General features: G+C 42.1%; 1 protein-coding gene across 1 annotated transcript in view; it reads right to left on the bottom strand.

Annotated features, from left to right (window-relative positions):
• The window catches only part of RELL1 (RELT like 1), an 85,508-nt gene that overhangs the window by 25,556 nt on the left and 34,873 nt on the right, over nucleotides 1-25,079 (bottom strand). Inside the window, exons 2-5 of the mRNA XM_010591407.3 lie at nucleotides 16,440-16,664; nucleotides 14,449-14,520; nucleotides 5,442-5,499; nucleotides 2,511-2,747 (exon numbers count right to left, since the gene is read on the bottom strand). Of these exons, the coding sequence (XP_010589709.2) occupies nucleotides 2,511-2,747; nucleotides 5,442-5,499; nucleotides 14,449-14,520; nucleotides 16,440-16,664 (592 nt within the window). The remainder of the gene's footprint in view (nucleotides 1-2,510; nucleotides 2,748-5,441; nucleotides 5,500-14,448; nucleotides 14,521-16,439; nucleotides 16,665-25,079) is intronic.

Below are 25,079 nucleotides of genomic sequence, written 5' to 3'. Positions count from 1 at the left end.
GTTGCCAGCAAATAGAGACCAACTATTGTATCTTGGGTGGCCATTCATAAGCTTTCAAGAACTCGGGCGCTACAAACCAAAGTATGAGGTAGAACATTCTATAAACAATATTAGGCCAACTGACTGGATACTTAGGAAAGCATGATCCTAATGAGTTAATTTTTATTAAGGATTAAGAAAAGAGTTAAGGAAGAGATTTTCATTAAGGATTAAGGAAGAAGTTAAAGAATTTCAGTTAATTTGGCTATTTTTCTCAGGTCTTTCATAAGAGCTTCTCTCTATTCCTGGTCTTAATTTCACCTCAAACTATCTAAAATAAATTTTCCTTCTCTGTCCAAAAGGAGATCCTCTACCATAAGAAAGAGGAAGACTCTGAGGAATTGGGCAAGGAAAAACAGGGAAAAAATTGCAAACACAAATCTATTCTGTGGAAGCAACACACATTAAAAAAAACAGCCTATGATATTTAAATGCTTATAGTATCCAATACCCAAGAAAGATAAGTGGAAACTGGATATTTTAAAAAGCCATGTAGAATCCAAGTTGAAAATTTCAGTTTTTTCTTTTAAGCATACAAAATACACTATCCAAACAAGCTACAGGTTCTCATTCCATTCTGCTGTTATAAATTCCCATGACTCTGCTTCTTAATGAAACAGTGTGGTCATGAGCTGCACTGTTTTGCTGTAAGGGGCAAAGAGGCCTATAGTCTTCTCCTCATTGCTTATGCAACACGTGATGACACTCAGATGGATTAATATAATCATAAGAGCCAACATTTCCTGCATGCTTAATAAGTGCCCAAAACTGGACTAAGACCTTTACATGATTCACCTCAGTTAGTCTTCACAGCAATCTTATCATGGGAGTGTTACTGACGTTTTCACAGAGGGGGAAACTGAGGTACAGAGAGAAGTAACTGCTTGTAAGTAGTGGAGCTAGACTTCAAACCCAGTCTAGCATGCTCCTAAGTGCTACACTATAGTGTTTCCAAATGTAGCAGGAGTGTCATGAGTTGAATGGTGTCTCCCAAAAATACGCCTTGTAAATCCTAACCCCTATACCTGTGGATATAACCCCATTCGGGAATAGAGTTTTCTTTGTTACGTTAATTAGGCCATAGCAATGTAGGGTGTGTTTTAAACATAACCACTTTTTTTTATGTGAAAAGAGCAGATTAGGCACAGAAGCAAGCAAGCACCAAAAGAGAAAGATAGATTCCCCATGGAACTTGCCAAGAAACTAAGGAACACCAGGAAGAATGATAGAGAAACTGAGACATGGATTTGCCCACAGAGCGGACAGAGAGAGAGCCTTCCCCTAGAGCTGCGGCCACGAATTTGGACTGTTTTTCTTAGATCTTTCATAAGAGCTTCTCTCTATTTCTGGTCATAATTTCACTTCAAACTATCTAAAATAAACTCTCCTTCTCCGTCCAAAATGAGATCCTGAACTGTGAGAGAATAAATTCCTGATCTTTAAAACCACCCACTTGTGGTATTTCTGTTATAGCAGTGCTAAGAAACTAAGACAATGAACAACACAGTTCCTGCATGAGACTGATAATCAAAACAAGAGGAAGTGAAAAAGTGATTTATATAAAATTAAACTGATTCATTGCTTGAACCTCAAGAGGGCTATATCATATATGGATCTTAAGTAAAAGGCACTCTGGCATGGAAGACCCAGGACACACGGAGGTGAACTCAAAGAAGGCAATCAAAGCTGTTTTTACATGGACCAGAGAACTGTGGACAAGAGCCATCTCTTTCTCCTCCCTGGTACAAAGCTAGACAACATTTCCCAGCTTCCCGGCAGTTAGATGTGGCCAAGTGACTGAGTTCTAGCCAGCGTCATGTAGGCAGAAATGGTATGCTCCATATCCAGGCCTATCTCACTAAAACTCCTTGTGAACAATCCTCCACGTACTTTCTCTTTCTGCTAGCAAAGCTGGCAGAGCCACAAGATGGAAAGCGCCTGGGACTCGGATGACTGAGTGAAAAAGCACCACCCACTGATCTCACATCACTGCCTTGGATTTCTGCAACTAAAAAATAAACTTTTACTCTGTTTACAGTTGAGATTCAGGCCTTGATCTGTTAACAGCAAGAAACTACTTGTTGTTGTTAGGTGTCGAGTCGGTTCAAACTGACAGCGACCCCACATGACAGAGTAGAACTGTCTAATAGCGTTTCCAAGGAGTGGCTGGTAGATTTAAACCGTTCATCTTTTGATGAGCAGTCGAGTTCTTAACCACTGTGCCACCAGGGCTCCAGTTATTCATTAACCTTAATTAAAATACCTCGCATTTGATCTAGAAATAGCCGCCTCATAAGATTCTTCTGTAGTTGAAAAAATCCGGGACTCAGGTCAGAAAACTTTCTATAAAGCCCAGAGATATGACTTCAGCCAGGCTTAGGAAAACACACTATATTTAATGGGTCAATGGAAATCCACACACCAGAGCAACCACATCACACACAAACCAAAAGCATCCCAGGGGCACTTACCTGCCAACGGAAAGGACGGTGACTTCTCCTTGGCGCCTTGGTCGGCCCTCCTTGGACTTGTTGGTAGGTCTGATGAAGTGCCACCGCTTGTGCCTACACCGATGACACACGTCCCTCTCCACAACACCACCCACTGTGTGCAGATGGTGTCCACAGACATGCTTCCCTGGTGTGCCCCCTGGTGACAAGGGCCCGGGGCTCACGGGTGGGCTCCCAGGAGTGCTGGGGGTCACAGGGCTACAGTGGAGCAGAAAAGGAAAATGCAGACAGTTACTTAAAGGAATTACCAGCTGAGGCCAGCCCTCTCCCTCAGTAAGGTAAGAAGCAGGTTTAAATGAAAAGAAACAATGAAATAAAAACCTCTCCCAATTATGCAAATAGGCTGGTAAGCTAATCTTAGGTAGCAGACACTCACAACTACCAATCAACATTCATTTCAAACAACAATAAAAAAAAAGGTGATTTATCTTTTCTAGAACAGAATTAACTGGCTGAAAATAAACAACTATTTCTAATGATGATAGACCACTTGACTTAAGAGTATTAGGGTTCTTTCTAAATGACTGATCTCTTTTCTCATGCCATCATACCCATTTCTCACATATAGCCAAGTGTTTGCCTAGACCTCTGCGCAAAGAGAGGCCCTGAACATATGTGCCCTGGAGAAGAGAAAAACTTAAATCCCAACCAAATTACCTGATGCCTTAAAATAGAATATTTGATCTAGTCTGGCTACTGAGTCAAAGAAAGAAAGCCTTTTTTAGCTCAGGACATCAAAAGTGATGGATGCTAATGGTAGTGGTCACAGTGTTAATAAAAATAGCTCATACATATCGTTCTCAGCATACTTACATATGTTAATTCAATTAATCCTTTCAAAAGTCAATGAGGTATTATAAAATGAGGCCACTGAGGCTCAGAGAAGTTAAGTAACTTGCCCAAGGTCACACAGCTAATAAGTGATGGATCTGGGATCCAAACCTAAAAAATCTAATTCTAGAAACCACACTCTTAAACAACTATGGTCTAGTGCTTCAGAAACATTTTGATAACCTGGAAGATATGTGGCCAAAATATAAAAGCAGAGGTATACAGGCCAGATGTTAGCTACTGGAAAAAGACACACGCCACGGCTCTGGCCTACTAGAAAAGGAGGAATTAAAACAGGACAGGCCCAGACTGACCAGGAATCAGCCCTCTGACACAGGTGGGTGTAAGAGGGGTGGCAACTCTCAGCAGAATCAGACACCTGAGCACATGGCAGGCTGGTGATGGCAGAAGCCAGCCTTTGTGCTGCTGAAAGCTGGCCTGCCAGCACATCTAAGAAGTGTAGCCCACGGTTGGGAAGACGGTCTCAAACATCATGGACAGCCAAAACTTTTCTGGGGCTCTTTAGGGATGCTCTTTAAGTTGGTAAAATAAAAACACTGCAGCAGCAGCAGCAGCTTCCTGGGGTAAAATGATGTTATATTAGAACGTTGAATTCAAATGTTTAACAACTTTCATTCAGCAAACATTTATGAAGAGGTACTTCTGTACAAAATCCAATGGCAGGCACTACCTGGTGTCCAAAGAAGATAGCACCTGAGCACTTAACCACTGCGCCACCAGGGCTCCTTGAGACAAAGATACCACAAACTAATATGGTCCTAACACTGGGTGTCAGTGGTCAGGGCTGGAACACAGGACATATTACCGCTGGTATCTCCCTATGAATTCCATCACCTGGGCTTCCTAAGCTGATCTCCCTGTTGCTTCTTCCCTCTAATCCATCACTGCAGGGTTGCCTAAATCTAACAAGGTCTGTTGGACAAACATGTACTATTTCTAAGGTGTGCTGGGTGCACCACCCATGTAGTAAACAGAAGAAGTTCCAAATGCTTTGGCTGTCACTCAGGCCCAGCGTGCTTTCTGGCCTCACCCTGCAACTATCCACAGCACATGCTCTGGCCACCCCAGACCAAACATTCCCAGGCATGTCCCACTTTATGTCCCGTTGCCTTTTCTCAGGGACTATCTTCTGTCTACAACCAGCCCCTACCCCTTGTCTCCACCTGGTGCTTCCCTGATGTCCCACCAGCCCCATGGAGCCCCCAGAGCCTCTGGTCTTGACTTCTCCTACAGCACTTTCACGCTCTCCATCACAAGGCCTCATCCACGTATCAACATGTCCCCCTAGAATGAGTTTCCTGATGGCAAGGATGTGAGAATGCCCAGCTCTAACACAGTACCCAACACACAGCAGGCACTCGATAAATACTCCTTGTTGAAAATATAGAAATACAGGCATCTGTAATTAATTATGCAGGAATATGATACTGAACAAGTATACTCTAAAATTGGTAATACACAAATAGAACTTAGTAGGTATCCCTAAACCAACCTGATGTTCATTTAATCATCATTGTTCATGAAGCTCTTCCAGTGCCCTAGGTGCTTATGATAACCCAATGAAGTTGGTACTATGGTTACTTTACACATGATGGAACTTGGGCTCACAGTGGTCAGTTAACTGGCCCAAGGACAGGTGGTCAATAAATGCTGAGGTAAGACGCAACCAAAGTCTCCCAATTCCAACACTGTGTTCTTAACCTCTACACCATTCTCCCATCACTAATCTCTAGAACAGTAGTTCTCAACCAGGGCTGACTTTAACCCCACTCCCGTCCCAGGGAACATTTAGGGATGGATGGAGACATTTTGGGTTGTCAAAATTTGGGCGGAGTGCTACTGGGATCTAGTAGGTGGAGGCCCAGGGTGCTGTTAAACATCCTACAACGGACAGAAGAGCCACAACAAAGGACTATCTGGCCAAAATGTCAATAGTGCAGAAACTGAGAAACCCTCAGGCAGAACAGCATTACTCATGTCATTACATTTGAGCAAATAAGTGAAAAAATGTTCCATTTTAAATGGAGGGAGGGCACTCACCTTTCAGGATCACCAATGCTGTTATCTGCTACCATTGCCTTTAAAACATCAACATTTGCTAAAGAAAAAATAAAGAAAGAATTAAAATTGAATGAGTAAGATGAGTAATCACAGACTTAGTGCATCAGAAAAGCAGAAAAACACCTAATTCGATTGCTTCATGTCACAGATGAGGTCCTGGGGCCCTGCAGAAGGACCTGTCTTGCCCAAGGTAACCCCACAATATGGGGATATCTGTGAATGGAATTTACCACTTGGAATTTAGTAAGAGTAACATAGACACCATCCAAAGGAAAGCAGATCTACAGCACAGCTTTGCTTCTCTACGTATCATTATCTATGTAACTTAGAAGAATACATTTCCCTTCCCCTCTCAAACCAAAGGGGATGCTGTTCTGTTGCATTTAGCTTATTTTGGTAAATATCATAGGTAAATATTTGTCTCAAGGAACCTATATTCTAACTTGCATGTACCAAAACAATTAGCCCTAAATTATGGATACTCATGTAGTATCAAGTCTACCCCACATAAAATCAGGTGTGAGAAAGGGTTAATTTGGCTTAAGGTGGGCCATTTGGTTTACCTCTGCTTCAGGGTCATACAAGCCCGTCACCCTCGCTAACCCAAAAAACCTGTCCCTTGCTAGCCATCTTAAATTTTCAATGTTGAAACAGTTCTCTAATAAGGCTTGTCTTACAATAGACTTTGAACATGTTATCAGTAGGGACTAGTCCCTGGAGAACGACATCACGCACAGCAAAGTAGAGAGTCAGCAAAAAAGAGGAAGACCCTCAATGAGATGGATGGACACAGTGGCTGCAACAATGGGCTCAAGCATAACAATGATTATGAGGATGGCACAGGACCGGGCAGTGTTTCATTTTGTTGTACACAGGGTCGCTATGAGTTGGAACCAACTTGATGGCACCTAACAACAATTATACTAGACTTCTAATATTAATTTTTTTTTTTAATTCAAATTTGTAGGTAGGGGGGCTAGACTGTCAACAAAAGCAAATTGAATTCAAGTTTCTTGGGGTCCCTCCTTCCCTACACCATACTCTTTCACCCTCTCATAGAGTAGTCAAAGGTCCCTGGGAAGCACAAAGTTTCACATGTCTGCTAACCTAAAGGTTGGAGGTTCGAACCCACTCACGAGGCCATGGAAGAAAAGTACTGGTAAACAGCTTCCGTAAAGATTACAGCTAAGGAAACCCAGAGCAGTTTTACTCTGTAATACACAGCAGTTTTACTTTGTAATACATAGGATCACCATGACTTGACGGCAATGGGTTTGGTTTAGAGTGCCATATTGGCAAGAAAAACCTGAAGTGGGTATTCAGATTTCTCTGGATGTTTAATCGGCAAGGCCAAATGTTATAATTGACTCCTAATCTTTCCCCCTGATTTTTAAATGGACTCATGACTAATCACAGCGAATTCTCTAGAGAGGAATGAATAAAAATCACTATTTACCATGTGAACCAACTACAACGTTTAACATTTTACATCTCAAGTGGCAGCCCTACCAGAAGAAAACTAACTCTAATTCCAACATACTAGGCTGAACAGGGGCCTGGACCTGCTCGAAGAGCTGTGTTAACACTGAAGTATTGATAGTGGTTTCTCAATGTCTTAATGCCTCCCTAGGGGACTTTCTTGACGTTTTTTTCCCCAAATCGTCCTCCTTTGAGATTATAATATCGCAGATAGACTATACACCTGTTTATGTACTAGATATATATCTGCGCTTTATACACAACTTTCTGGAGCCATGGAGGCTGGATGAACCCCCAAAGCTACTGCCCTGAGATAATCTTTAAACCTTAAACCAAAAATATCCCCCGAAGTCTTCTTAAAACCAAACAATAATTTAGCTTAACTTTTTTTTAGTAAAGAATGTCCGCCTTGAGCATTGGGCTCTTTCAAGAACTATCAACATGGAATCAAATTGACAACAGCAACTCGAAAGGCAAAGGCTAGACAGGAAACTTAGAGAGCAGTGAGTTTATATTAATGGGGGAGAACAATTAGGAAAAGGAGGATGAGAATGGTTGTGCAACTTGAAGAATGTAATCAATGTCACTGAGTTGTACATGTACAAACTGTTGAACTGGTGTATATTCTGCTGTGTGTATCCTCAACAACAACAAAATTATAAAAATTTAAAGAAAAAAAGTGAGATTTATGTTATTCCTCAAGAATCAATGTCACCCCCTTGGGGGGTTATCACCTCCACCCCTTCCTTGAGAAGGCATGTTTTTTGTTTTTTAATTTTGGGTGGGTGGGGTTAAAACAGCATACCATCCTTTTTTAAAAGAAACACCTTCTTTGCCCTTCACAACTGTGATGATGTCCAAATGCATTCCAAATACACTTTTGACCTGAATAAGACTCTCATCCTTACAAAAAGTACTAAAATAATTGGTAGTATCTTCTCCCAAATAACATTACCCGTGTAATGTAGATTTAAGTATAATCTAGTGATGTTAGTCACTTTCCCTTTTGACTAGTATTAAGGATTCAGAGAAATACTTTTCTTTCAGATAATGGGCTTGGGGAATATACAATGATTTTCCAACATCCACTTATACTCTGCCCTCCTTTACCAAACTCCAAAACCATACACATAAAAAAGTTTACCAGAAGAAAACATTCTTTGACGGTTACGAGGGTGAGGAGGGAGGGAGAGGAGTATTCACTAACTAGACAGTAGACAAGAATTATTTTAGGTGAAGGGAAGGATAACACAGCATACAGGGAAGTCAGAACAGCTGGATTAACCAAAAGCTAAGAAGTTTCCTGAACACAACCAAACACTTCAAGGGACAGAGTAGCAGGGGAAGGGGTCTGGGGACCATGTTTCAGGGGACATCTAGGTCAATTGACATAACAAAGCGTATTAAGAAAACATTCTGCATCCCACTTTGGTGAGTGGTGTCTGGGGTCTTAAAAGCTAGCAAGCAGCCATCCAAGATCATTAATTGATCTCACTCCACCTGGAACAAAGGAGAATGAAGAACACCAAAGACACAAGGTAAGTATGAGCCTAAGAGACAGAAAGGGCCACATAAACCAGAGACTCCATCAACCTGAGACTGGAAGAACTAGATGGTGCCCGGCTACCACCAATGACTACCCTGATAGGGGAACACAACAAAGATATCTCTGATGGAGCAGGAGAAAAGTGGGATACAGAACTCAAATTCTAGTAAGAAGACCAGACTTAATGGTCTGACCAAGACGAGAGGACATGGCTCCCAGACTCTGTTTGCCCAGAACTAAAACCATTACCAAAGCCAACTATTCAGACAAAGATTAGACTAGACTATGAGACACAAAATGATACTGGTGAAGAGTGTGCTTCTTAGCTCAAGCGGACACATGAGACTATGTGACCAGCTCCTGTCTAGAGGCGAGATAAGAAGGCAGAGGGGGATAGGAGCTAGTTGAATGGACACGTGAAATACAGGGTGGAAAGGAGGAGCGTGCTGTCACATTGTAGGGAGAGCAACTAGGGTCACATAACAATGTATGTATAAATTTTTATATGAGAAACTGACTTGAATTGTAAACTTTCACTTAAAGCACAATAAAAAAAGAAAAAAGTTTTAAAAAAGTAACAATGACAAAAAGTGTTGAAGTAGGGGTAGCACTAGTAGCACATAGAGGAATTAGTTTTTTTTAAAAAATAAGTTTCCATAGTTACCTGAGAAAATTAATCAGTTATCAAATGAAGACCTCCTTTAGAAACATCAAATTATAAAGTGAGCCCAGGAAGAGAAAACATTAAAATCATTACTATAGCTTATTGTTAGACCCCTGTTTCTCCTGTAACTCATCCTCATCTCCTAGAAAGAAGTAACTAGTAAACAGCCCCTTTGTTTGCTGTGAATGAAGTCCCAGAGAAGAGACTTTCACATTTCTACAGGGTCACTACGAGTCGGAACCGACTCTACGGCAGTGGGTTTGGTTTTTTGGTTTAAACAAACACCATTCACGCCGACCCTGTATGAGGAAGGTGGACATGTGGGTCCAACGTGCGTACACACACACACACACACACACACACATGCCACAAGCCAGTCTCTGGGCTAAAGCCCAGTCTACACCAGGAAGTAAACTTCAGTTTTTTGCCCCTTGGGAACATTTTTGCCTTCCTGTGATATGAGGCCTTTCTAACATAACACCATCCTTAGGACTTAAACACATGCTTTATTTTGAGTGTGAAATTACTATAAAAGAGCGATAAGCTAATTAAGCTCAACTGAATACATATTTCCTCCTTCCATGTTGCTCATAATTCCAGTAAGCGATAAAAGCTGGTTTTCCCTACATTTGTCAACGACACTTCCTTTCCTTTCACAGGCTTCCAGAGAAGTAGATGAGTCAGTCACAGGAAGAGGAAACCTTCCGATCAACCAGTTGCCCTTGAGTCGATTCTGACTCATGGCAACCCTATGTGTGTCAGAGTAGAACTGTGATCCCTAAGGTTTTCAATGGCTGATTTTTTTGGAAATAGATCACCAGGCCTTTCTTCTGAGGTGGACAGTTGTTATTGTTGCGTGCCGTCAATTTTTGACTCATAGCAACTCCATGTGACAAAGAAGAACTGCCCTATAGGGCTTTCTAGGCTGTCATCTTTATGGGAGAAGATCACCGGGTCTTTCTCCCGTGGAGGCACTGGGTGGTTTTGAATCACCAACCTTTTGGCTAGCAACTGATCGCTTAACTGTTGTGCCATCAGGGTTCCTTACCAAAGCAGACAGATTTTAAGGCCCTGGAAACCCAGCTATGGCATCGCAGACACCTTCCAAACTCTCAAACAATGCAAGAAGATTCCAAATGACCATACAAACACTATTCGATTCAGCCTTATTTAGAAAATCAAATTAAAAAGTAGCACTGTGGTTAATCCAAGTCTTGGAATTAGGAGGAAAACAATCATTGTGTAGGTCAGCTGGTTAATCTATCCTTCAAGAGTTATTTAGCTAAATGAAAATTGATTATAACATTCAAGGCATGATGTATTTAAACTACAAATAAGAATTTCACCATGAGCACATGTCAAATGTTACCCCGTTTGCCAAATTAAAAATGCACAGCAGAAAATCATGCATATGTCACAGTTGCAAATGTTTAAAATATATGAATATAGGCAAAGAAAACCTAAATAAAATGGGAAATGGTAATGGAAAGTTTTTTTTTTTTCCTTTAATTTTCAAAGAAAGTTATGGTGTGTTGGCAACTTTAAAAAAGTTAGAATATTAAATCAACATTAATTCTAATCAATCAAGGATGGAAAATATCAACAGAGGGGTCTAGACTGATATTAAGCCCAGAGCTATGTTTGTACAGAAACAAAGATAAAAATGCATTTGTTTCATAAAGTAGGGGATTTCAGTCTCAAAGCCAAATTTTAAAATGCTAGGTAATAAAACTGGTAAGAGACTCCAGTATGTATCTAATCACCCAGCTATGGTCTCGGAAGTTCAAAAGTGCCATTTGGAGAAAGGATGGCCAGTGAGATCAGATACCTCCTGGGTGGCCAAGGAGGAGAATCGAGGGTGACACAAAGAACAGAGACACTACCTGTCCTCACAGGTCACTGACGAAATCACAGGTAGACAGGTGAAGGCATGGGCAAAGGAGAGGGGAAACAGGGTAAAGAAAAAGACAGAAAGGAAAAAGAATTAGGAGAGAGAATGAAAACAGTGCCTCGGGTATCACACTGAGTACCTACTGGTTGTCCGTTAGATGTGGCTAAAAGGCCACTTTCTGAAAGGAAAATGACATAACTAAAAAAAGAAAAAAACAGCCCTGCTCACCCATAAGTTGGGAGGTATGGGAATTATATAACATTGCCCTTACAATGCAGCCTTTAGGGATAAAAGAAAAGCCCAGAGGTAAATCTGATATCAAACAAGATTAGTCAAGGGGGCCTGGGCAAAAACATGCTGATAGTAAAAGAGCCCAGCAGCCACTACCCTGATGGGTGTCTACTTCCTCCAAAAGAAAGCTGTTGCCATCCAGTCGATTCCAACTCGTAGCAACCCTACAGGACAGAGTAGAACTGCCTCATCGGGTTTCCAAGGAATGGCTGGTAGATTCAAACTGCAGACCTTTGGGTTAGCAGCTAAGCACTCCAAACACTTTATCGTGACATGATTAAGAGAAGAGGCCCAGTGCTAGCACCATCGTGCCATGCACTGGCTGTGTGGCCTCAGGCAAGTTTCTTAACCTCTGGGCCTGTTTCCTCATCTGTAAAACTGGGAGGATAACAGGGTCGATGTCATAAAGCAGTGTTGAGTATTCAACGGATTAATGTTTAAGGAGTTCTGTAAACTACCCCAGCTGTCTACTTTACTTCTTTGAAAGGGGGAAGTTTAGCATCCCTCTTTCCTGCTACCAGGAAAGAGGCAGTAAAACCAGTGGTTAAAAGCATAAACTCTGGAGTCAGGATGCCTCAGTTCAAATCCCAGCTCTGCCATTTGGCAGCTGTGCAACTTTGGTTAAGTTATTAGTCAAGCACTCTGGGATTCAAATACCAGCAGGGCCATCCATGGCAGACAGGTTTCAGCTAAGCTTCCAGACTAAGACATACTAGGAAGGACGCGGCAGTCTATATCCGAAAAGGGTTAGCCAGTGAAAGCCTTATGAATAGCAGCAGAACATTGTTCGATATAGTGCCGGAAGAAGAGCTGCTTAGGTTGGAAGGCACTCAAAAGGACACAGTGGCTGCAACAACGGGCTTAAGCATAACATCAATTGTGAGGATGGCACAGGACAGGGCAGCATTTCGTTCTGTTGTCCGTATGAGTGGGAACCGACTTGATGGCACTTAACAACAACAACTGCAATAAAAGTTATATGAATGTGGTCCCCAGGTGAAATGGAGCTAGAAGGCGTGAGATTTCATCACGTTACTCATTTAACATTTTCGGGCCTTGGTTGACCACAGGTAAATGAAACCGAGGAAAGTGAAACCGAGGATGGGTGGGAGGGGGAGGGGGCTACTGTACTATCACTAAATACTGTCCCCTGAGAAAAGCATTTGGAAGACAGAGATCAAAATCCAGGTGTTCTGTTTTCTTTTTTTTTTTTTAAAAAAAACACCATCTTAGTAAGTTCAGGTATCTGGTTTTAAAGACTGTAGCAAATTGAAAGCTGAAAATTAGAAGAGAGGAGAGGCAATGTTGTACGGCTGAAAGGACGCTGTGTCTGGAGCCAGACAGAGCTAGGCTGCTTACTAACCATGAAAACTTAACCACTTGGAAACTTCCCTGCATCTCTAAGATGGATATAATAACACCAACTTTATAGGGATATTCTGAGGATTAACTGAGATTACACACATAAAACATCTTGAATTATGCCAAATACATAAAGCACACTCTATCAACAGCAATGAAAAAATGATATTGAGCTGTATGGAGTCCAATGCAGTTGAACAGTCAAACACGGTGACAAACAAACAGGCTGGGCCAGACACAAGTTCTCGTTGAATGGTGAGGATACAGGGAAAAAGCAGAGGATGGAAGAGTAGGTATTTACTCATGTACAGAGGCATCTCAACTTTCGGACAAATGGCTCAGCTGCCTTACTGTATACTGCATGAGTCAGCTCTGAGTAAAGCAAAGCTGGGCTTCGAACTGGTTCTGCTGGGTTCAGTCATGGTCGATAAAGCAAAACCTGAATGGACCTGAATTTTTAAAATGTGGGTAAACCAGAACAATAAACGGAATGAGAAAAATTACGGGTTGAAGCCCTGCTAGAAACTTAACCTCCCTCTTAGAAAACAAGGGCAGCGTGCACATTGCATGGCAAGCAAATCTCTCGACTGGCAGAATCAGAAACGGAAGTGCCCAGCTCAAAGATGGCAGCCAACTGCACTGCTTTGAATGTGTACCGCTCTCCACAGTCCTGGCAATAACCCAGTCTCCGGCACCAGGCTCCCATTGCAGGGCTTCGACCCGTAATTTTTCCCATTCCGGTTATCATTCCACATCGCTCAAATTTTAAAAATTCAGATCGGTTCCGATTTCACTTCATCAGCCATGACAAAACTGGTTTGAACTGATCTGAAGCCCTGGAATAAAGACAGAGCCTGTGGAAAAATTTACTTACTTTTAAAATTGTCCTGTGAACTCAAAGCACAGGAGTTTGTAGCTATCAAGTGTGTGCATCCAATGTATCTTAGCAGTTACTGAGGGCAAGATACCCTATCAAGATAGTAACCAGTGTTCAGAACTATGACCCTAATTTATCTGATCAAAATTAAATTAATCTTTGACTTAAGAAGTGGGACATTAGAACATATTTTGACAGGGGTGGGATGCTTAAATCCATAAAGGATAAACTTTTTAAAAGTTTTAACACTTAAGAAAGGATAACATTTGAGTGCTTGCTATACTAAGCACTTTACATGACTAAGTCGCAACAATGCTATGAGGTAAATATCATTATTAACTGTCCCTGGGTGGTGTAAATAGTTAATATTCTCAGCTGCGGAAGGAAGACCTAGTGATCTACTTCCAAAAAATCGGCCACTGAAAAAATCCTATGCAGCACATTCAACTCTGTCATACATGGGGTCACCATGAGTTGGAATCAATTCAAGGGCAACTGGTGGTAAATATTATTGTTACCCTCATTTTACAGAGGAGGAAATGGAGGTTTTATGAGGTAAAGTCAGGAGGCTTCAAGAAGTAGTCATGAAGCTTCAAGACTTTCCTCAAATCACGCACAACCCACAAGCAGTGAGGCCAGGGTTTAAACACTAGCCATCATCTCCATGGGTGATGTAACACACAGATCAACTGACACTTAGAAAACTCACTTATGTGAAACCCTCATTGTCAGATAATGCTGCAAGCTGAGGTATCAGTGAGCTTAGGTGAAAGGCACTGCTGATTACTTTAGAAAAATCGACAGGAGAGTACATCCATAACCCAACTCCTCAAAGGCAGTTTTTAGTATTTGTTCCATACACAAAAACACTCATACCTTCATTTTTCATGATATAGTGGACAATCTGCCCAACTGTGTCACTATTTTCATTTATGCTGTCGTTCAACTCTGAAAGAGAAATGGGGAGGACAGAACGTGTTACCATTGGCCACCTGCATCAAGTCGATCAGACACTCAATCTTAGAGTTGAAGATCTCACCGAACAGCCTCCAGAAAGCTCCAGGGATCAATCATGTTGCTAAGAGTCTGGGCTTTCTTCCTTCAGGCCCAAATTGCCTAAAGGATAGTACATAGTAACATCCTTGGCATAATAAACATAAAAAGAAAGTACCAGAATTCTCCACTAATCTCAATGTAGAATATGCTTTTCTAAACACCTCCTCACTTTCCAAGACAACGATTTCATGTATTTATACCAGTTCTTACTACTGTTATTTCTGTCTCATCATTTCCTTAAATCTCCTTGGCTTTTATTTTAATTGCAGACTTACTATATGACTTTAGAGAATTAATTTCTTTTTAAAATTTGATGATTATTCATCTATGTTTAAAAGACTCTTCCGAGCTTTTAACTACACTTGCAAATTATCTTAATTTTGCCTATGATTATTTGTCCACTAACTCAGTTGACTTTTGGGGGACTCTATGAAAAAATGAAACCTCTACTCTGAAACTAACTGTTATGATTTGTGTCAATCAAACGAGGAGGAAAAGTGAGGTTTTAAACACCTCATCCTATTTCACAGAGAACAAATCAAGGTGGGCAAGGTCCTATCCACTTACTCTGACAAGCATCTCCTCCATCTAATGGGTCAGCTTTCCTCCTATGTTAATATAAACATTTGGCTTTGCAATAAGAAGCTGGCTGCTAAGCCAACAGTCGGAGGGGATGTGAAGGAGGAGAGGAGGCGGCTCTGCTTTCTGTTGACAAACATTCAGCTTCGGTTTGCTTTGCTCGTAAGCTTACATATGACTCATCTCTGCCTCAAAGGTCAGTGGGGGTGGGAAAAACCAACAGCCAGGCAAGCTGGCAAGGAATGAGGAACTTCCCTCTACCCCATTCCCCAGGCTCACTGGAAGGGCGACCTACTCCAAATATCACCTTTCTGCAAAAACTGCCCTTTGAAGGCCTGAAAGGGGCAGGGAGAGTTATTTACTATCCCCAAGTCAGGATGACGGGAACAGACATCTGTGGAGAAAACAAGATCTCATCTCTCAGGTTTTTCAAAAAGCTACTACCAGCTCCATGCTAAGAATGAGCAAGACACCCCACAGGTCATACTAAGGCATCAGCTCTTATGTCTTTCTGTATTTTCATAATCATTTATTTATACACATAAATTCCAACCACATAATTGGAACTCCCCCAACAAAAGTAAGTACCACAAAAATCGTGGTACCTATTTAATTTTCCCACCATTCTTATTAGAATCATATTCAAGAAAAACAGCAAGGATTAATGCTTACTGAGTACGCACATGTGCCAGGCACCAAGTGCATCTTCTCTCTAAATTTCACAGTAACCCAAGGTGGAGATTACTGTTCATATTTAAATTTTACATAAGGAAACAGAGGTTCATAGGAGACACAAATCACCCAGGCCACATTGTAAATAGGCATAAATTACTTCGTAGATGCTTAATAAATGTGCATTAAATAAATGTCCCTAGGTGGTGCAAACAGCTCATGTGCTTGGCTGCTACCAGAAAGGGTGGCAAGCCAAGGCTCCTCAGAGGTGCCCTGGGAGAAAGGCCTGGGGATCTACTTCCAAAAAATTAGCCATTGAGAACTCTGACACACGGAGCTGCTATGAATCAGAATCGACTCAACGGCAACTGATTTTTAAATAAAACAAAGATTCAAACTCTGGGTGTGATCACTGCGAGGTCTACACATAGACTGTACCACACCACCTGCTGTTAAAATGGACCATTTTGCCGCATAAAGATGGAAAACAGGCATGACTCGTTTCTTATTTAAAACTCCTCCCCACCCAGCTCCCTATAGAAAGCATCTAGGCTATTTACCTATCTTTTCAACCTTTTCCTCTTCGACCTCTTGTTCTGCTTCTGTTGTACAACGATACCCTTTCTTCTTAAGCAGGTGGCAGATGAGGACGCCAAAGAGACCCATGATGAAGAACACAGGGACAAGCACATACGCAATATATTCTGGGTGCCCGTTCTCAGCATTGTTGGTGGGCGATGGTGTCGTCTCTGACCTGGAGTGCAGTGGTTGGCTGGTCTCATTGCCTACAGAAGCAAACACACAAACTGCATTAGATGCCATTCAGGGCTTAAAAAAAAAAAAAAAAAAATCTGACACCCTAAGGAAGTTTTCACATTGCTACAGTTGGAACTGTGCTCCCCAAAAGTGTACGTCAACTTTGCTAGGCCATGATTCCTGTATTGTGTGGTTGTCCACCATTTTGTGATCTGATGTAATTTTCCTGTGTGTTGTAAATCCTACCTCTATGTCAATGAAGTGGGATTAGAGGCAGTTAAGTAAAAGAGGCAGGACACAATCTAAAGGATTAGGCTGTATCTTGAGTCAATCTCCTTCGAGATATAAAAGAGAATTGAGCAGAGAGAGCTATCTTCTACTAACAAAAATGAAGAAACAGGAGAGAGGACCCAGGGTCCCTGTACTGAGAAGTTCCTAGACCAGGGGAAGACTGATGACAAGGGCCTTCCCCCAGAGCTGAGAGAGAGACAAAGCCTTCCCCTGGAGCTGGCACCCTGAATTTAGACTTCTAGGCTCCTAGACTGTGAGAGAATAAATTTCTCTTTGTTAAAGCCATCTACTTGGGTTATTTCTGTCACAGCAGCACTAGATAACTAAGACAGACATTAAATCAGAGCCTGCTCCTGAAGCCATGGGCCAAGAGTGGGGAATCTGTCAACACACGGCACCAAGGGTGAGAGACCAGGCTTGGGGTAAAACATCTGCGTTCACATCCTGTCCCTGTTACTCACCAACTGGGTTCTACCTTGGGTAATTTTTTAAAACCTCTTCAAGTCAGCCTGTGTTTCTTCATCTGTAAAAGTACCTACTCAGCGTGGATAGAGGTACCGAGTTTTGGTGGTGTGCCCAGCACAGAGCAAACACATAAACAGTAGTTAACTGTGAGAGTGCAGGGTTTAGTGATTAAGAGCACAGTCTCCAGGGCCATGGGTTTGATTCCTGGCACCATCACTTAGCAGCTGTATGATACTGGACAAGGACTTAACATCTCGGTGCCTCTGTTTCCTGTGACATGAGCATAATAATAAGGAGCTCTGGTACCACAGTGGTTAAGCACTTGGCTGCTAACCAAAAGGTCAGTAGTATGAACCCACCAGCTGCTCCATGGGAGCAAGATGTAGCAGTCCGCTTCTGTAAAGATTATAGCCTTGGAAACCCTATCGGGCAGTTCTACTCCATCCTACAGTGACAGTATGAGTCGGAATCTCCAGGGGTTTTTTGTTTTTTTAATCCAACCCTACAGAACTGTTATGGACATGAAATAAATACATGTAAAGCATTTAGAACCATTTCTGCAATACAGTAAATAATAAATGTTACATCTTGTTATTCATGTTGTTGTTATTATAACTTTCTTGGACTATCCTAATCTGGGGTCATAAATGCCAGAAGGACCCACTTAACTGTGTTCTTACCATTGTTCAGGCATAACCACACTACCAAAAAACCAAACTCACTGCTGTTGAGTGGATTCCAATTCCTGGTTTTCCTGGCGGTAATCTTTACAGAAGCAGGTCGCCAGGCCTTTCTTCCTTGGTGCCACTGGGTGGGTTCAAATCACCAACCTTTAGCAGTTGAGCACAATCTATTTGCACTACCCAGGGACTAACCACACTACAGCAGGGCCTAATACAATTCCATCAGAAGGCACCCACTGATGTATAGAACCTGAGTCAAGGTCACAAGTCAAGAAGTTGCTCTATAGGAAGGGAATCTCTGCAGGTAACTCCCGAATTCCCCACGCTCGTGGGGCAGACATTGGAGGGCATAAGAAAGTCAGGGCTTCCTTTGTCCAGCAATCATTTTCCCTCCAGCACAGACTCAGCACTCACCTGGTTTCTCCCCTTCCACCTTCTGTCCTGCTCCTACCACCTACCACCCTAGACACACATCCCACTTTCACCCAGGGGTAGTGCCAGGATGGCAAATTTGAGAGGGACAGCAGATGTTTAGAGGAAGAGATGTTTAGAAGAATTCAATCATTCAACAAATATTTATCAAGTACCTACTACATGCCAGGCACTGTTCTAGGCACCTGTGATATAAAATAGACAAAAGATGCTTGTCCTCATGGAGCTTATGTTCTAAAAGGATTTGTAAATTGACATCTAGAATATAAAGAAAAAGGCAAAATCAGGAGTGGCACAGGGTGCAAACAGAAAAATGGAAGCACGTACATTTGCATATTTGTTCATTGGTTTAAATAAACATTTATTTACTGCATGCCCTTTAGATATCAAGCACCATGCTGGGAGCTGGGCACAGAGATTGATGAACAACATACACGTGGCTGGCCCCTGTCATCTTGGAGCTTTTAGGGACATAGCGGTGTGGGGTAAAGGACATAGTTTTGCCCCAAGTAAGGTGGCCTCTGTCTTTGGCTCTAAAGAAAGTAATTGGGGGGCCTTAGTCTTTTTTTTTTGCTAGTCTAGGACTTCCAGGACACACCTGAGGATTTGCCCTAGTGAATGAGAGCTGGCCAGACCAAAAAAGACTCACCTGGGAGGCTGATATCAACTAGCCTCTGTAGGCATGATTTAGTCTATCATGCAGGACTGGCCAATAAAAGCCAGGAACACTAAGGCTCAGAGAGCTTTCTGCCTGGCAAAGGGAGAGTGGTGTGCCCTCTCAGAAACACGGGAGCTCTGCACTGCAACCTTCCCAGACCTCACCTGTGCATCTCTTCCTTGTGACTATCCTGACTGATATCCTTTTACTGTAATAAAACAGTACTTGTAAGTATAGTATCTTCCGTGCATTCTATGAGTCGTTCCAGTAAATTAACGGACCCAAGAACAATGTTCTCTTAACTTATAAAGTCTGACCTAGCCCTGGATGACTACCAGACAGAGAGTGCCATGTGGGCGGCTCGTGTCAGAAATGATAGAGAAGCGGAAAAGTGGGCATATGATTGATCTCTGCCTTCTGGAACTCGGCTTTATGCTGATTCTCACCCACAAAGCTATCACCGTAAGTGGCAACAGCCATTAAACAAGTTAACACATGGGCAGATCATGACAGGTTGTGAGAAATGCCGTGGAAGAATACATGGGGCGCAAAAGAGGAAGTAACAGTGTACATACTTGATGACTTCAACAACAGGGAACTGGGGAAGGGAGCGCCTTTTGAAGAAAAGGAGAAATTGGCTTTTAGGTGTATCAAGTTACCACTGTGACGTATACCAGAAGCAGCTGCATATCTGGGCCTGCTAGGGCGCCCCAGAGGTTCCAGAAAGGTCTGTACATGGGGGAGTGATTCACCTCAATGAAGGAGAGAGTGAAGAAACAGCAAGCCTGGACTACTAAGTTATAACATGTAGCCCATTAAGATAACAGAAATAGAAGACTATGGAAAAGTCAGCAAAGTACATTATCATGGATACCAAATGAGGAGAGAATTATCAAATGAAGGAGAGGTCAGGTAGCATAAGAAGAAGAAAAAAAAAAGTGACTGAAATGAAGTCTTATTATCTGGAACACTCAGATTCAGAAGTAATAAATGAGGTTTTCCAAAACAAGACTAAATGGTCACACCAGCCCAGGCGTATGGATGAGAAGGCAGGAGAGGTCAGGAAAGCTGGCAACGGGGAACTCAAGGTTGAGAAGGGAAGAGTGTTGACACGTCGTGGAGTTGGCAACCAACGTCACAAAACAATATGTGTATTGTTTAATGAGAAAGTAATTTGCTCTGTAAACCTTCACCTAGAGCACAATTAAAAAAAAAAAAAGTTTTCTACATCAGAGAGATTCAAACATACTGCTTAAGAGACCCACAAATGGAAAGCTAGAAACATTTAATTATAAGCTTTTTGAAGAGGATTTTGGTGAGAAAGGAATCTGTGCTGTGATGATCACATGGAGATGAATAAAAAAGAATACCAGGTGTGAAATGAGTACATTTGATCACTGCAGAAGACAAATTTGCAAACCAAAAGCCAGAGGAAAAAAAAGGGGGCTACCTCTCTTTTACAGGGAAATATCCATATTTGAACAGGAAAGGAAATGGCTATTTTTTTAGGTTTGTAAAGCTTGCATTTATTATTTTATCAGGCAAACTCCAGAATTTGGGACAACTAAAAAACTTTTTTTTTCTGATTTCTCCTCCAAGATCAATATAAATATAATTTAAATAAATAAGTGTATAAAAAACAGTTGCCATGGAGTCGACTCTGTCTCATGGCAACCTCATGTGTATAAGAGTAGAACTGTGCTCCATAGGGTTTTCAATGGCTGATTTTTCAGAAATAGATCACCAGGCCTTTTCTCCAAGGCACCTGTGGGTGACTCGAGCCACCAACATTTCAGTTAGTAAATGAGCATGTTAACTGTCTGACCAATGAAAGTACTCATGAGTTTGTGTATGTACATACGTTTATATATATTTAGAGAGAGATGTAGATACACACACCTCCCTCTCTAAATATCTGTAAATGTATCACCTAAATTGGGTTTAACGTGAAGCCTTACTTTTTACTCAGTAAAAACCAGAAACATTTATTTAACTCCTCTTACAGTGCTAATCAACTCTATTTATTAATTCCTTTTAATGGCACATATTCTATGCTACAGAAATGGGTGAAGCAGGTAGCACGCTAAGGCTGAGGGAGTTTTACTCAGAACCATCATCCGTTTGGGGTGGTGGGAAACAGGGATGAACATAGAGGGGCTCAGAATTGGAGTCAAACAAACCCTCCTGAATCAGGTGGTTGAGAACACACCTGTCTTAGGGTGGGCTCTCTAGAGAAGCAAAATCAGTAAAGCGTATAAATGTATGTATAGAGAGAGATTTATATCAAGGAAACGGCTCATTAGGTTGCAGAGGCTGGAACACACCAAGCCTGTGAGTCAGAACAGAGGCTTCTCCTGATTCACGCAGCTGTAGGGGCTGAAGAACCCAAGATCGCCAGGTCAGAGAACAGGGCTCTTGCTCACTGGCTGTGAAGACTCACAAAGCCCAAAGACTGGCAGGCAAAACAGCAGGTAAGCCACTATCTCAAGCCCCAAAAATCAGAGGTCAGAGGAACAGGAGCCAGCTGCAGGATCCAGAAGGAGCAAAAGCCCAAGCCTTGCCAGAATATCCACTTACATTCAGGCCACACGCCCAAGGAAACTCCCTTTCAACTGACTGGCTACTCACAGCAGATCCCATCATGGAAGTGATCCCATAAAATCATATTTCATCAGGAAAGCGATCATACCATTGTACGACTATCAAACCACTGAGAATCACGGCCCAGTCAAGTTGACATACAACCTTAACTATCACAGCACCTTCAACATTAATCTGACATCTAGCAAATCCTTGCAAGTGCTATGTATTTACAGTTTTATGATTTACAACCGTGTCATTCACTTACTCCCATTAACATTCTACCATGAAAACACTGAAGGAAAATAAAAAGTGAGTCTAAATTAGTGCAACATATGGATAATTGTTGTTGTTGCTAGGTGCTGTCTTGTCGATTCTGTAAAGATTTACAGCCTTGGAAACGCTATGGAGCAGGGTTCACTTTGATTCGGAATCGACGTAACAGTAATGGGTTTAGATTTTTTTTTGTTTTGGTTTTGTTATACAGCATTAGTAAATGGAAAACTACCCCCATGGAATCACTGCGAGAATTAAACAAATTAATGTGTAAAGCACTTAGAAGACTGGGAAAAAGTAAGCAGTATAAATAAAAGTGTGGCAGTCCCTGGATGGTACAAATGGTTAACATGTTCAGCTGCTAAACAAAAAGTTCATGGTTCAAGTCTACCCAAAGTTGCCTCCAAAAAAATCAGCCATTGAAAACTCTTTGGAGCACAGTTCTACTCAGACATACATGGGGTTGCCGTGAATCAGAATTGACCTGGCAGCAATTGGTTTGGTTTTATAGTGGTTGAAAGAAGTTGAGAGAACTGATGCTTGATATCCTCTATTTTCTCTTTACACAAGAAGCCATGGCATCTACTGAGAATTAGGACAGTCAGGGAAAAAGAGAGGCCTTGAGGAGATGGTGAGACTTGGCGGAGAGACTTATGGGAACAAGAGAGGCCTGAGAAAGGACTGGGCCACAGAATTCAGGGCACAGCTGAGATACGCACCCCAAATCTCCAGTCACGCTAGCCCACTCAGAATGCGCCACGGGACAGCTGGAAAGCCCAGGAGAATAAGGCATTGGCAGGGTCAGAAAGGAAAGTTGGCACAGCCAGAGTGAGGAATGGCTCCAGAAGTTATAGAGATCTGACCCAGACTAGGTTATTATACCGCTACTACTAGTACTGAGAACAACAACTACCACAGTCACGGAGCACTTAGGAGCCAGCACTAAGCAAAGCGTTGAATCCTCACAATGAGCCTATGGAATAGTTACTGGTGGTATCCCCACATTTCAGATGGGGAAACAGAGGCACAGAAAGGTTAAATAATTTTCCCCAGTCACACCACCACTGAGTGACAATGCCTGGATTCAAGCCAGGCAGTCGGGAACCTCCAGGCTGTATACGGAGTTCTATACTGTCTCTAAGCCTCAGTGACTGCTTACGTAAAACAGGGCTTGACAACAAGGACCACCTTATTACAAATGCCTTTTTAAGTTGTATTTTAATTATCGTTCTTTCAACAATATCTCATTATTTAGCTATTTTCTTGTTAAAATGCTAAACGCTGGTCTGCTCTCATATTTCACAGCTTAGTGTTAGATTGAAACCAGTTGCCATCAAGTCAACTGACTCACGGTAACCCCATGTGTGTCAGAGTAGAGCTGTGCTCCATAGGGGTTTCAATGGCTGATTTTTTTTCAGAAACAGATCCCCACGTCCTTCCTCCAAGGCACCTCTGGGTGGACTTGAACCTCCACCTCTTCGTTTAGCAGGTAAGCACCTTAACCATTTGCAAAACCCAGGGACTCCCCAATCTTCAAAATCATGGGTTCCAATTAGCATAGCAAGAACTAGAATATGTTTTGAAAATGCCCATTACCACACTCCAAAACAGTTTACTGGGTGAACAACTGCAAAACTCTACTCCTCGTCCTCTGTCTCCAACCTCCCTCACAACTCCAGGATCACAGCTCACCTTACACAGACTGCAACCTGGGGTCCCCTTAGCCTTGCTGCCCCTCGAAAAGCCTCCTCTCAAGCATCTTCTATATGCAGCAAGAGCCAGTGAAAACAGAGGGTTCTCAGCTCTTACTAATAAGTGTGATTCTCTTCCACAACATTACAAGTAAAAACAGTTATGAAATAGAAAAGGGCATAAAGCTTTGAGAATCAAAGGACCCAAGTTCCAAATCCCTGCTCATTGGCTCTATATAGCCATGATCAAGTCTATTAGCCATCTCAAGCCTCAGTTTCCTTATCTGTAAAATAATGCAGTTGGAATGGATCATCAAATATAAGCCCTACAGTGTGAAAGGACTTGAGCAGGTCAAATACAACAGATCTCTAACACTAATTGTCATTCGGAAAAGCCATCTCCAAGGCCCATTTTCCCCAGCCCTGTAAAGCTAGAGGGCATAGCGGTTAAGACCTCCGGCTGTTAACCAATATGTCAGCAGTTCGAATCTACCAGCCACTCCTTGGAAACCCTATGGGGCAGTTCTACTCTGTCCTATAGGTTCCCTATGAGTCAGAACCAACTCAACAACAATGGGTTGGATTTTTGGTCTTAGATAAAGCTGACAGCTGAAGACTCCTACTGCCTGTGGGAAGGAGATACAGAAAGATCAGATGGATCAGACTAAATCCATGGGAGGAAGAAGAGACAGCAATAAAACAAAGACACAAGACTCGGAAAAGAACAAGAAAACGACGAGAAGGAAAAGTCAATGTGATGGTTATGAAGACTATTGTAGAAACACAGAAAATGTTTCTGATGAAACAATGTTAAATGGAAAAAGCGGAACATGAAACTGCCTCAGTGTGACAGCAGTCAGCTGCAGAAAACAGCTGTGCGTCTGGACAAGGAACTGAATTGCACGAATAAAAAGAAAAAAAGAAGTCAAGAAAGGCCAGCTTTTATCAAATTCTGAATTTTTCATGGAGCCCTCGTGGCACACTGATTAAAAGCTCACTATTTTTTATGCTAACCAAAAGGTCAGCAGTTCAAATCCACCAGCTGCTCCTGGGAAACCCTATGGGGCAATTAGATTCTGCCGTATAGGGTCGCTATGAGTCAGAATCAACTCGCCGGAAATGGGTTTGGTTTTTTGTTTTGGAGTTTTGTTTTGAGTTTTTCATGGTCCAGCCAAATTTGATCAATTCACTGTATTTTGAGGACCCACTATGTGTGTGTGCTTTGCCCATATCCTGTTAAGAAGCTTATAAAAGACGAGGTAACAAAAAGACTGAAGACAGCTGGGCGTTGAGGAAGAGGTACAAGGAACAGCTAGAAGTCAGCCCAAAAAATCAAAAGCAGTGATTTCTAGCTTGGGCTTTGGCCTG

Source organism: Loxodonta africana, chromosome 5 (genome assembly GCF_030014295.1).
Source record: "Loxodonta africana isolate mLoxAfr1 chromosome 5, mLoxAfr1.hap2, whole genome shotgun sequence".
NCBI lineage: Eukaryota > Metazoa > Chordata > Mammalia > Proboscidea > Elephantidae > Loxodonta > Loxodonta africana.
The sequence above is the reverse complement of the archived record's forward strand: the minus strand, read 5'-3'. Positions and strand labels throughout refer to the sequence as shown.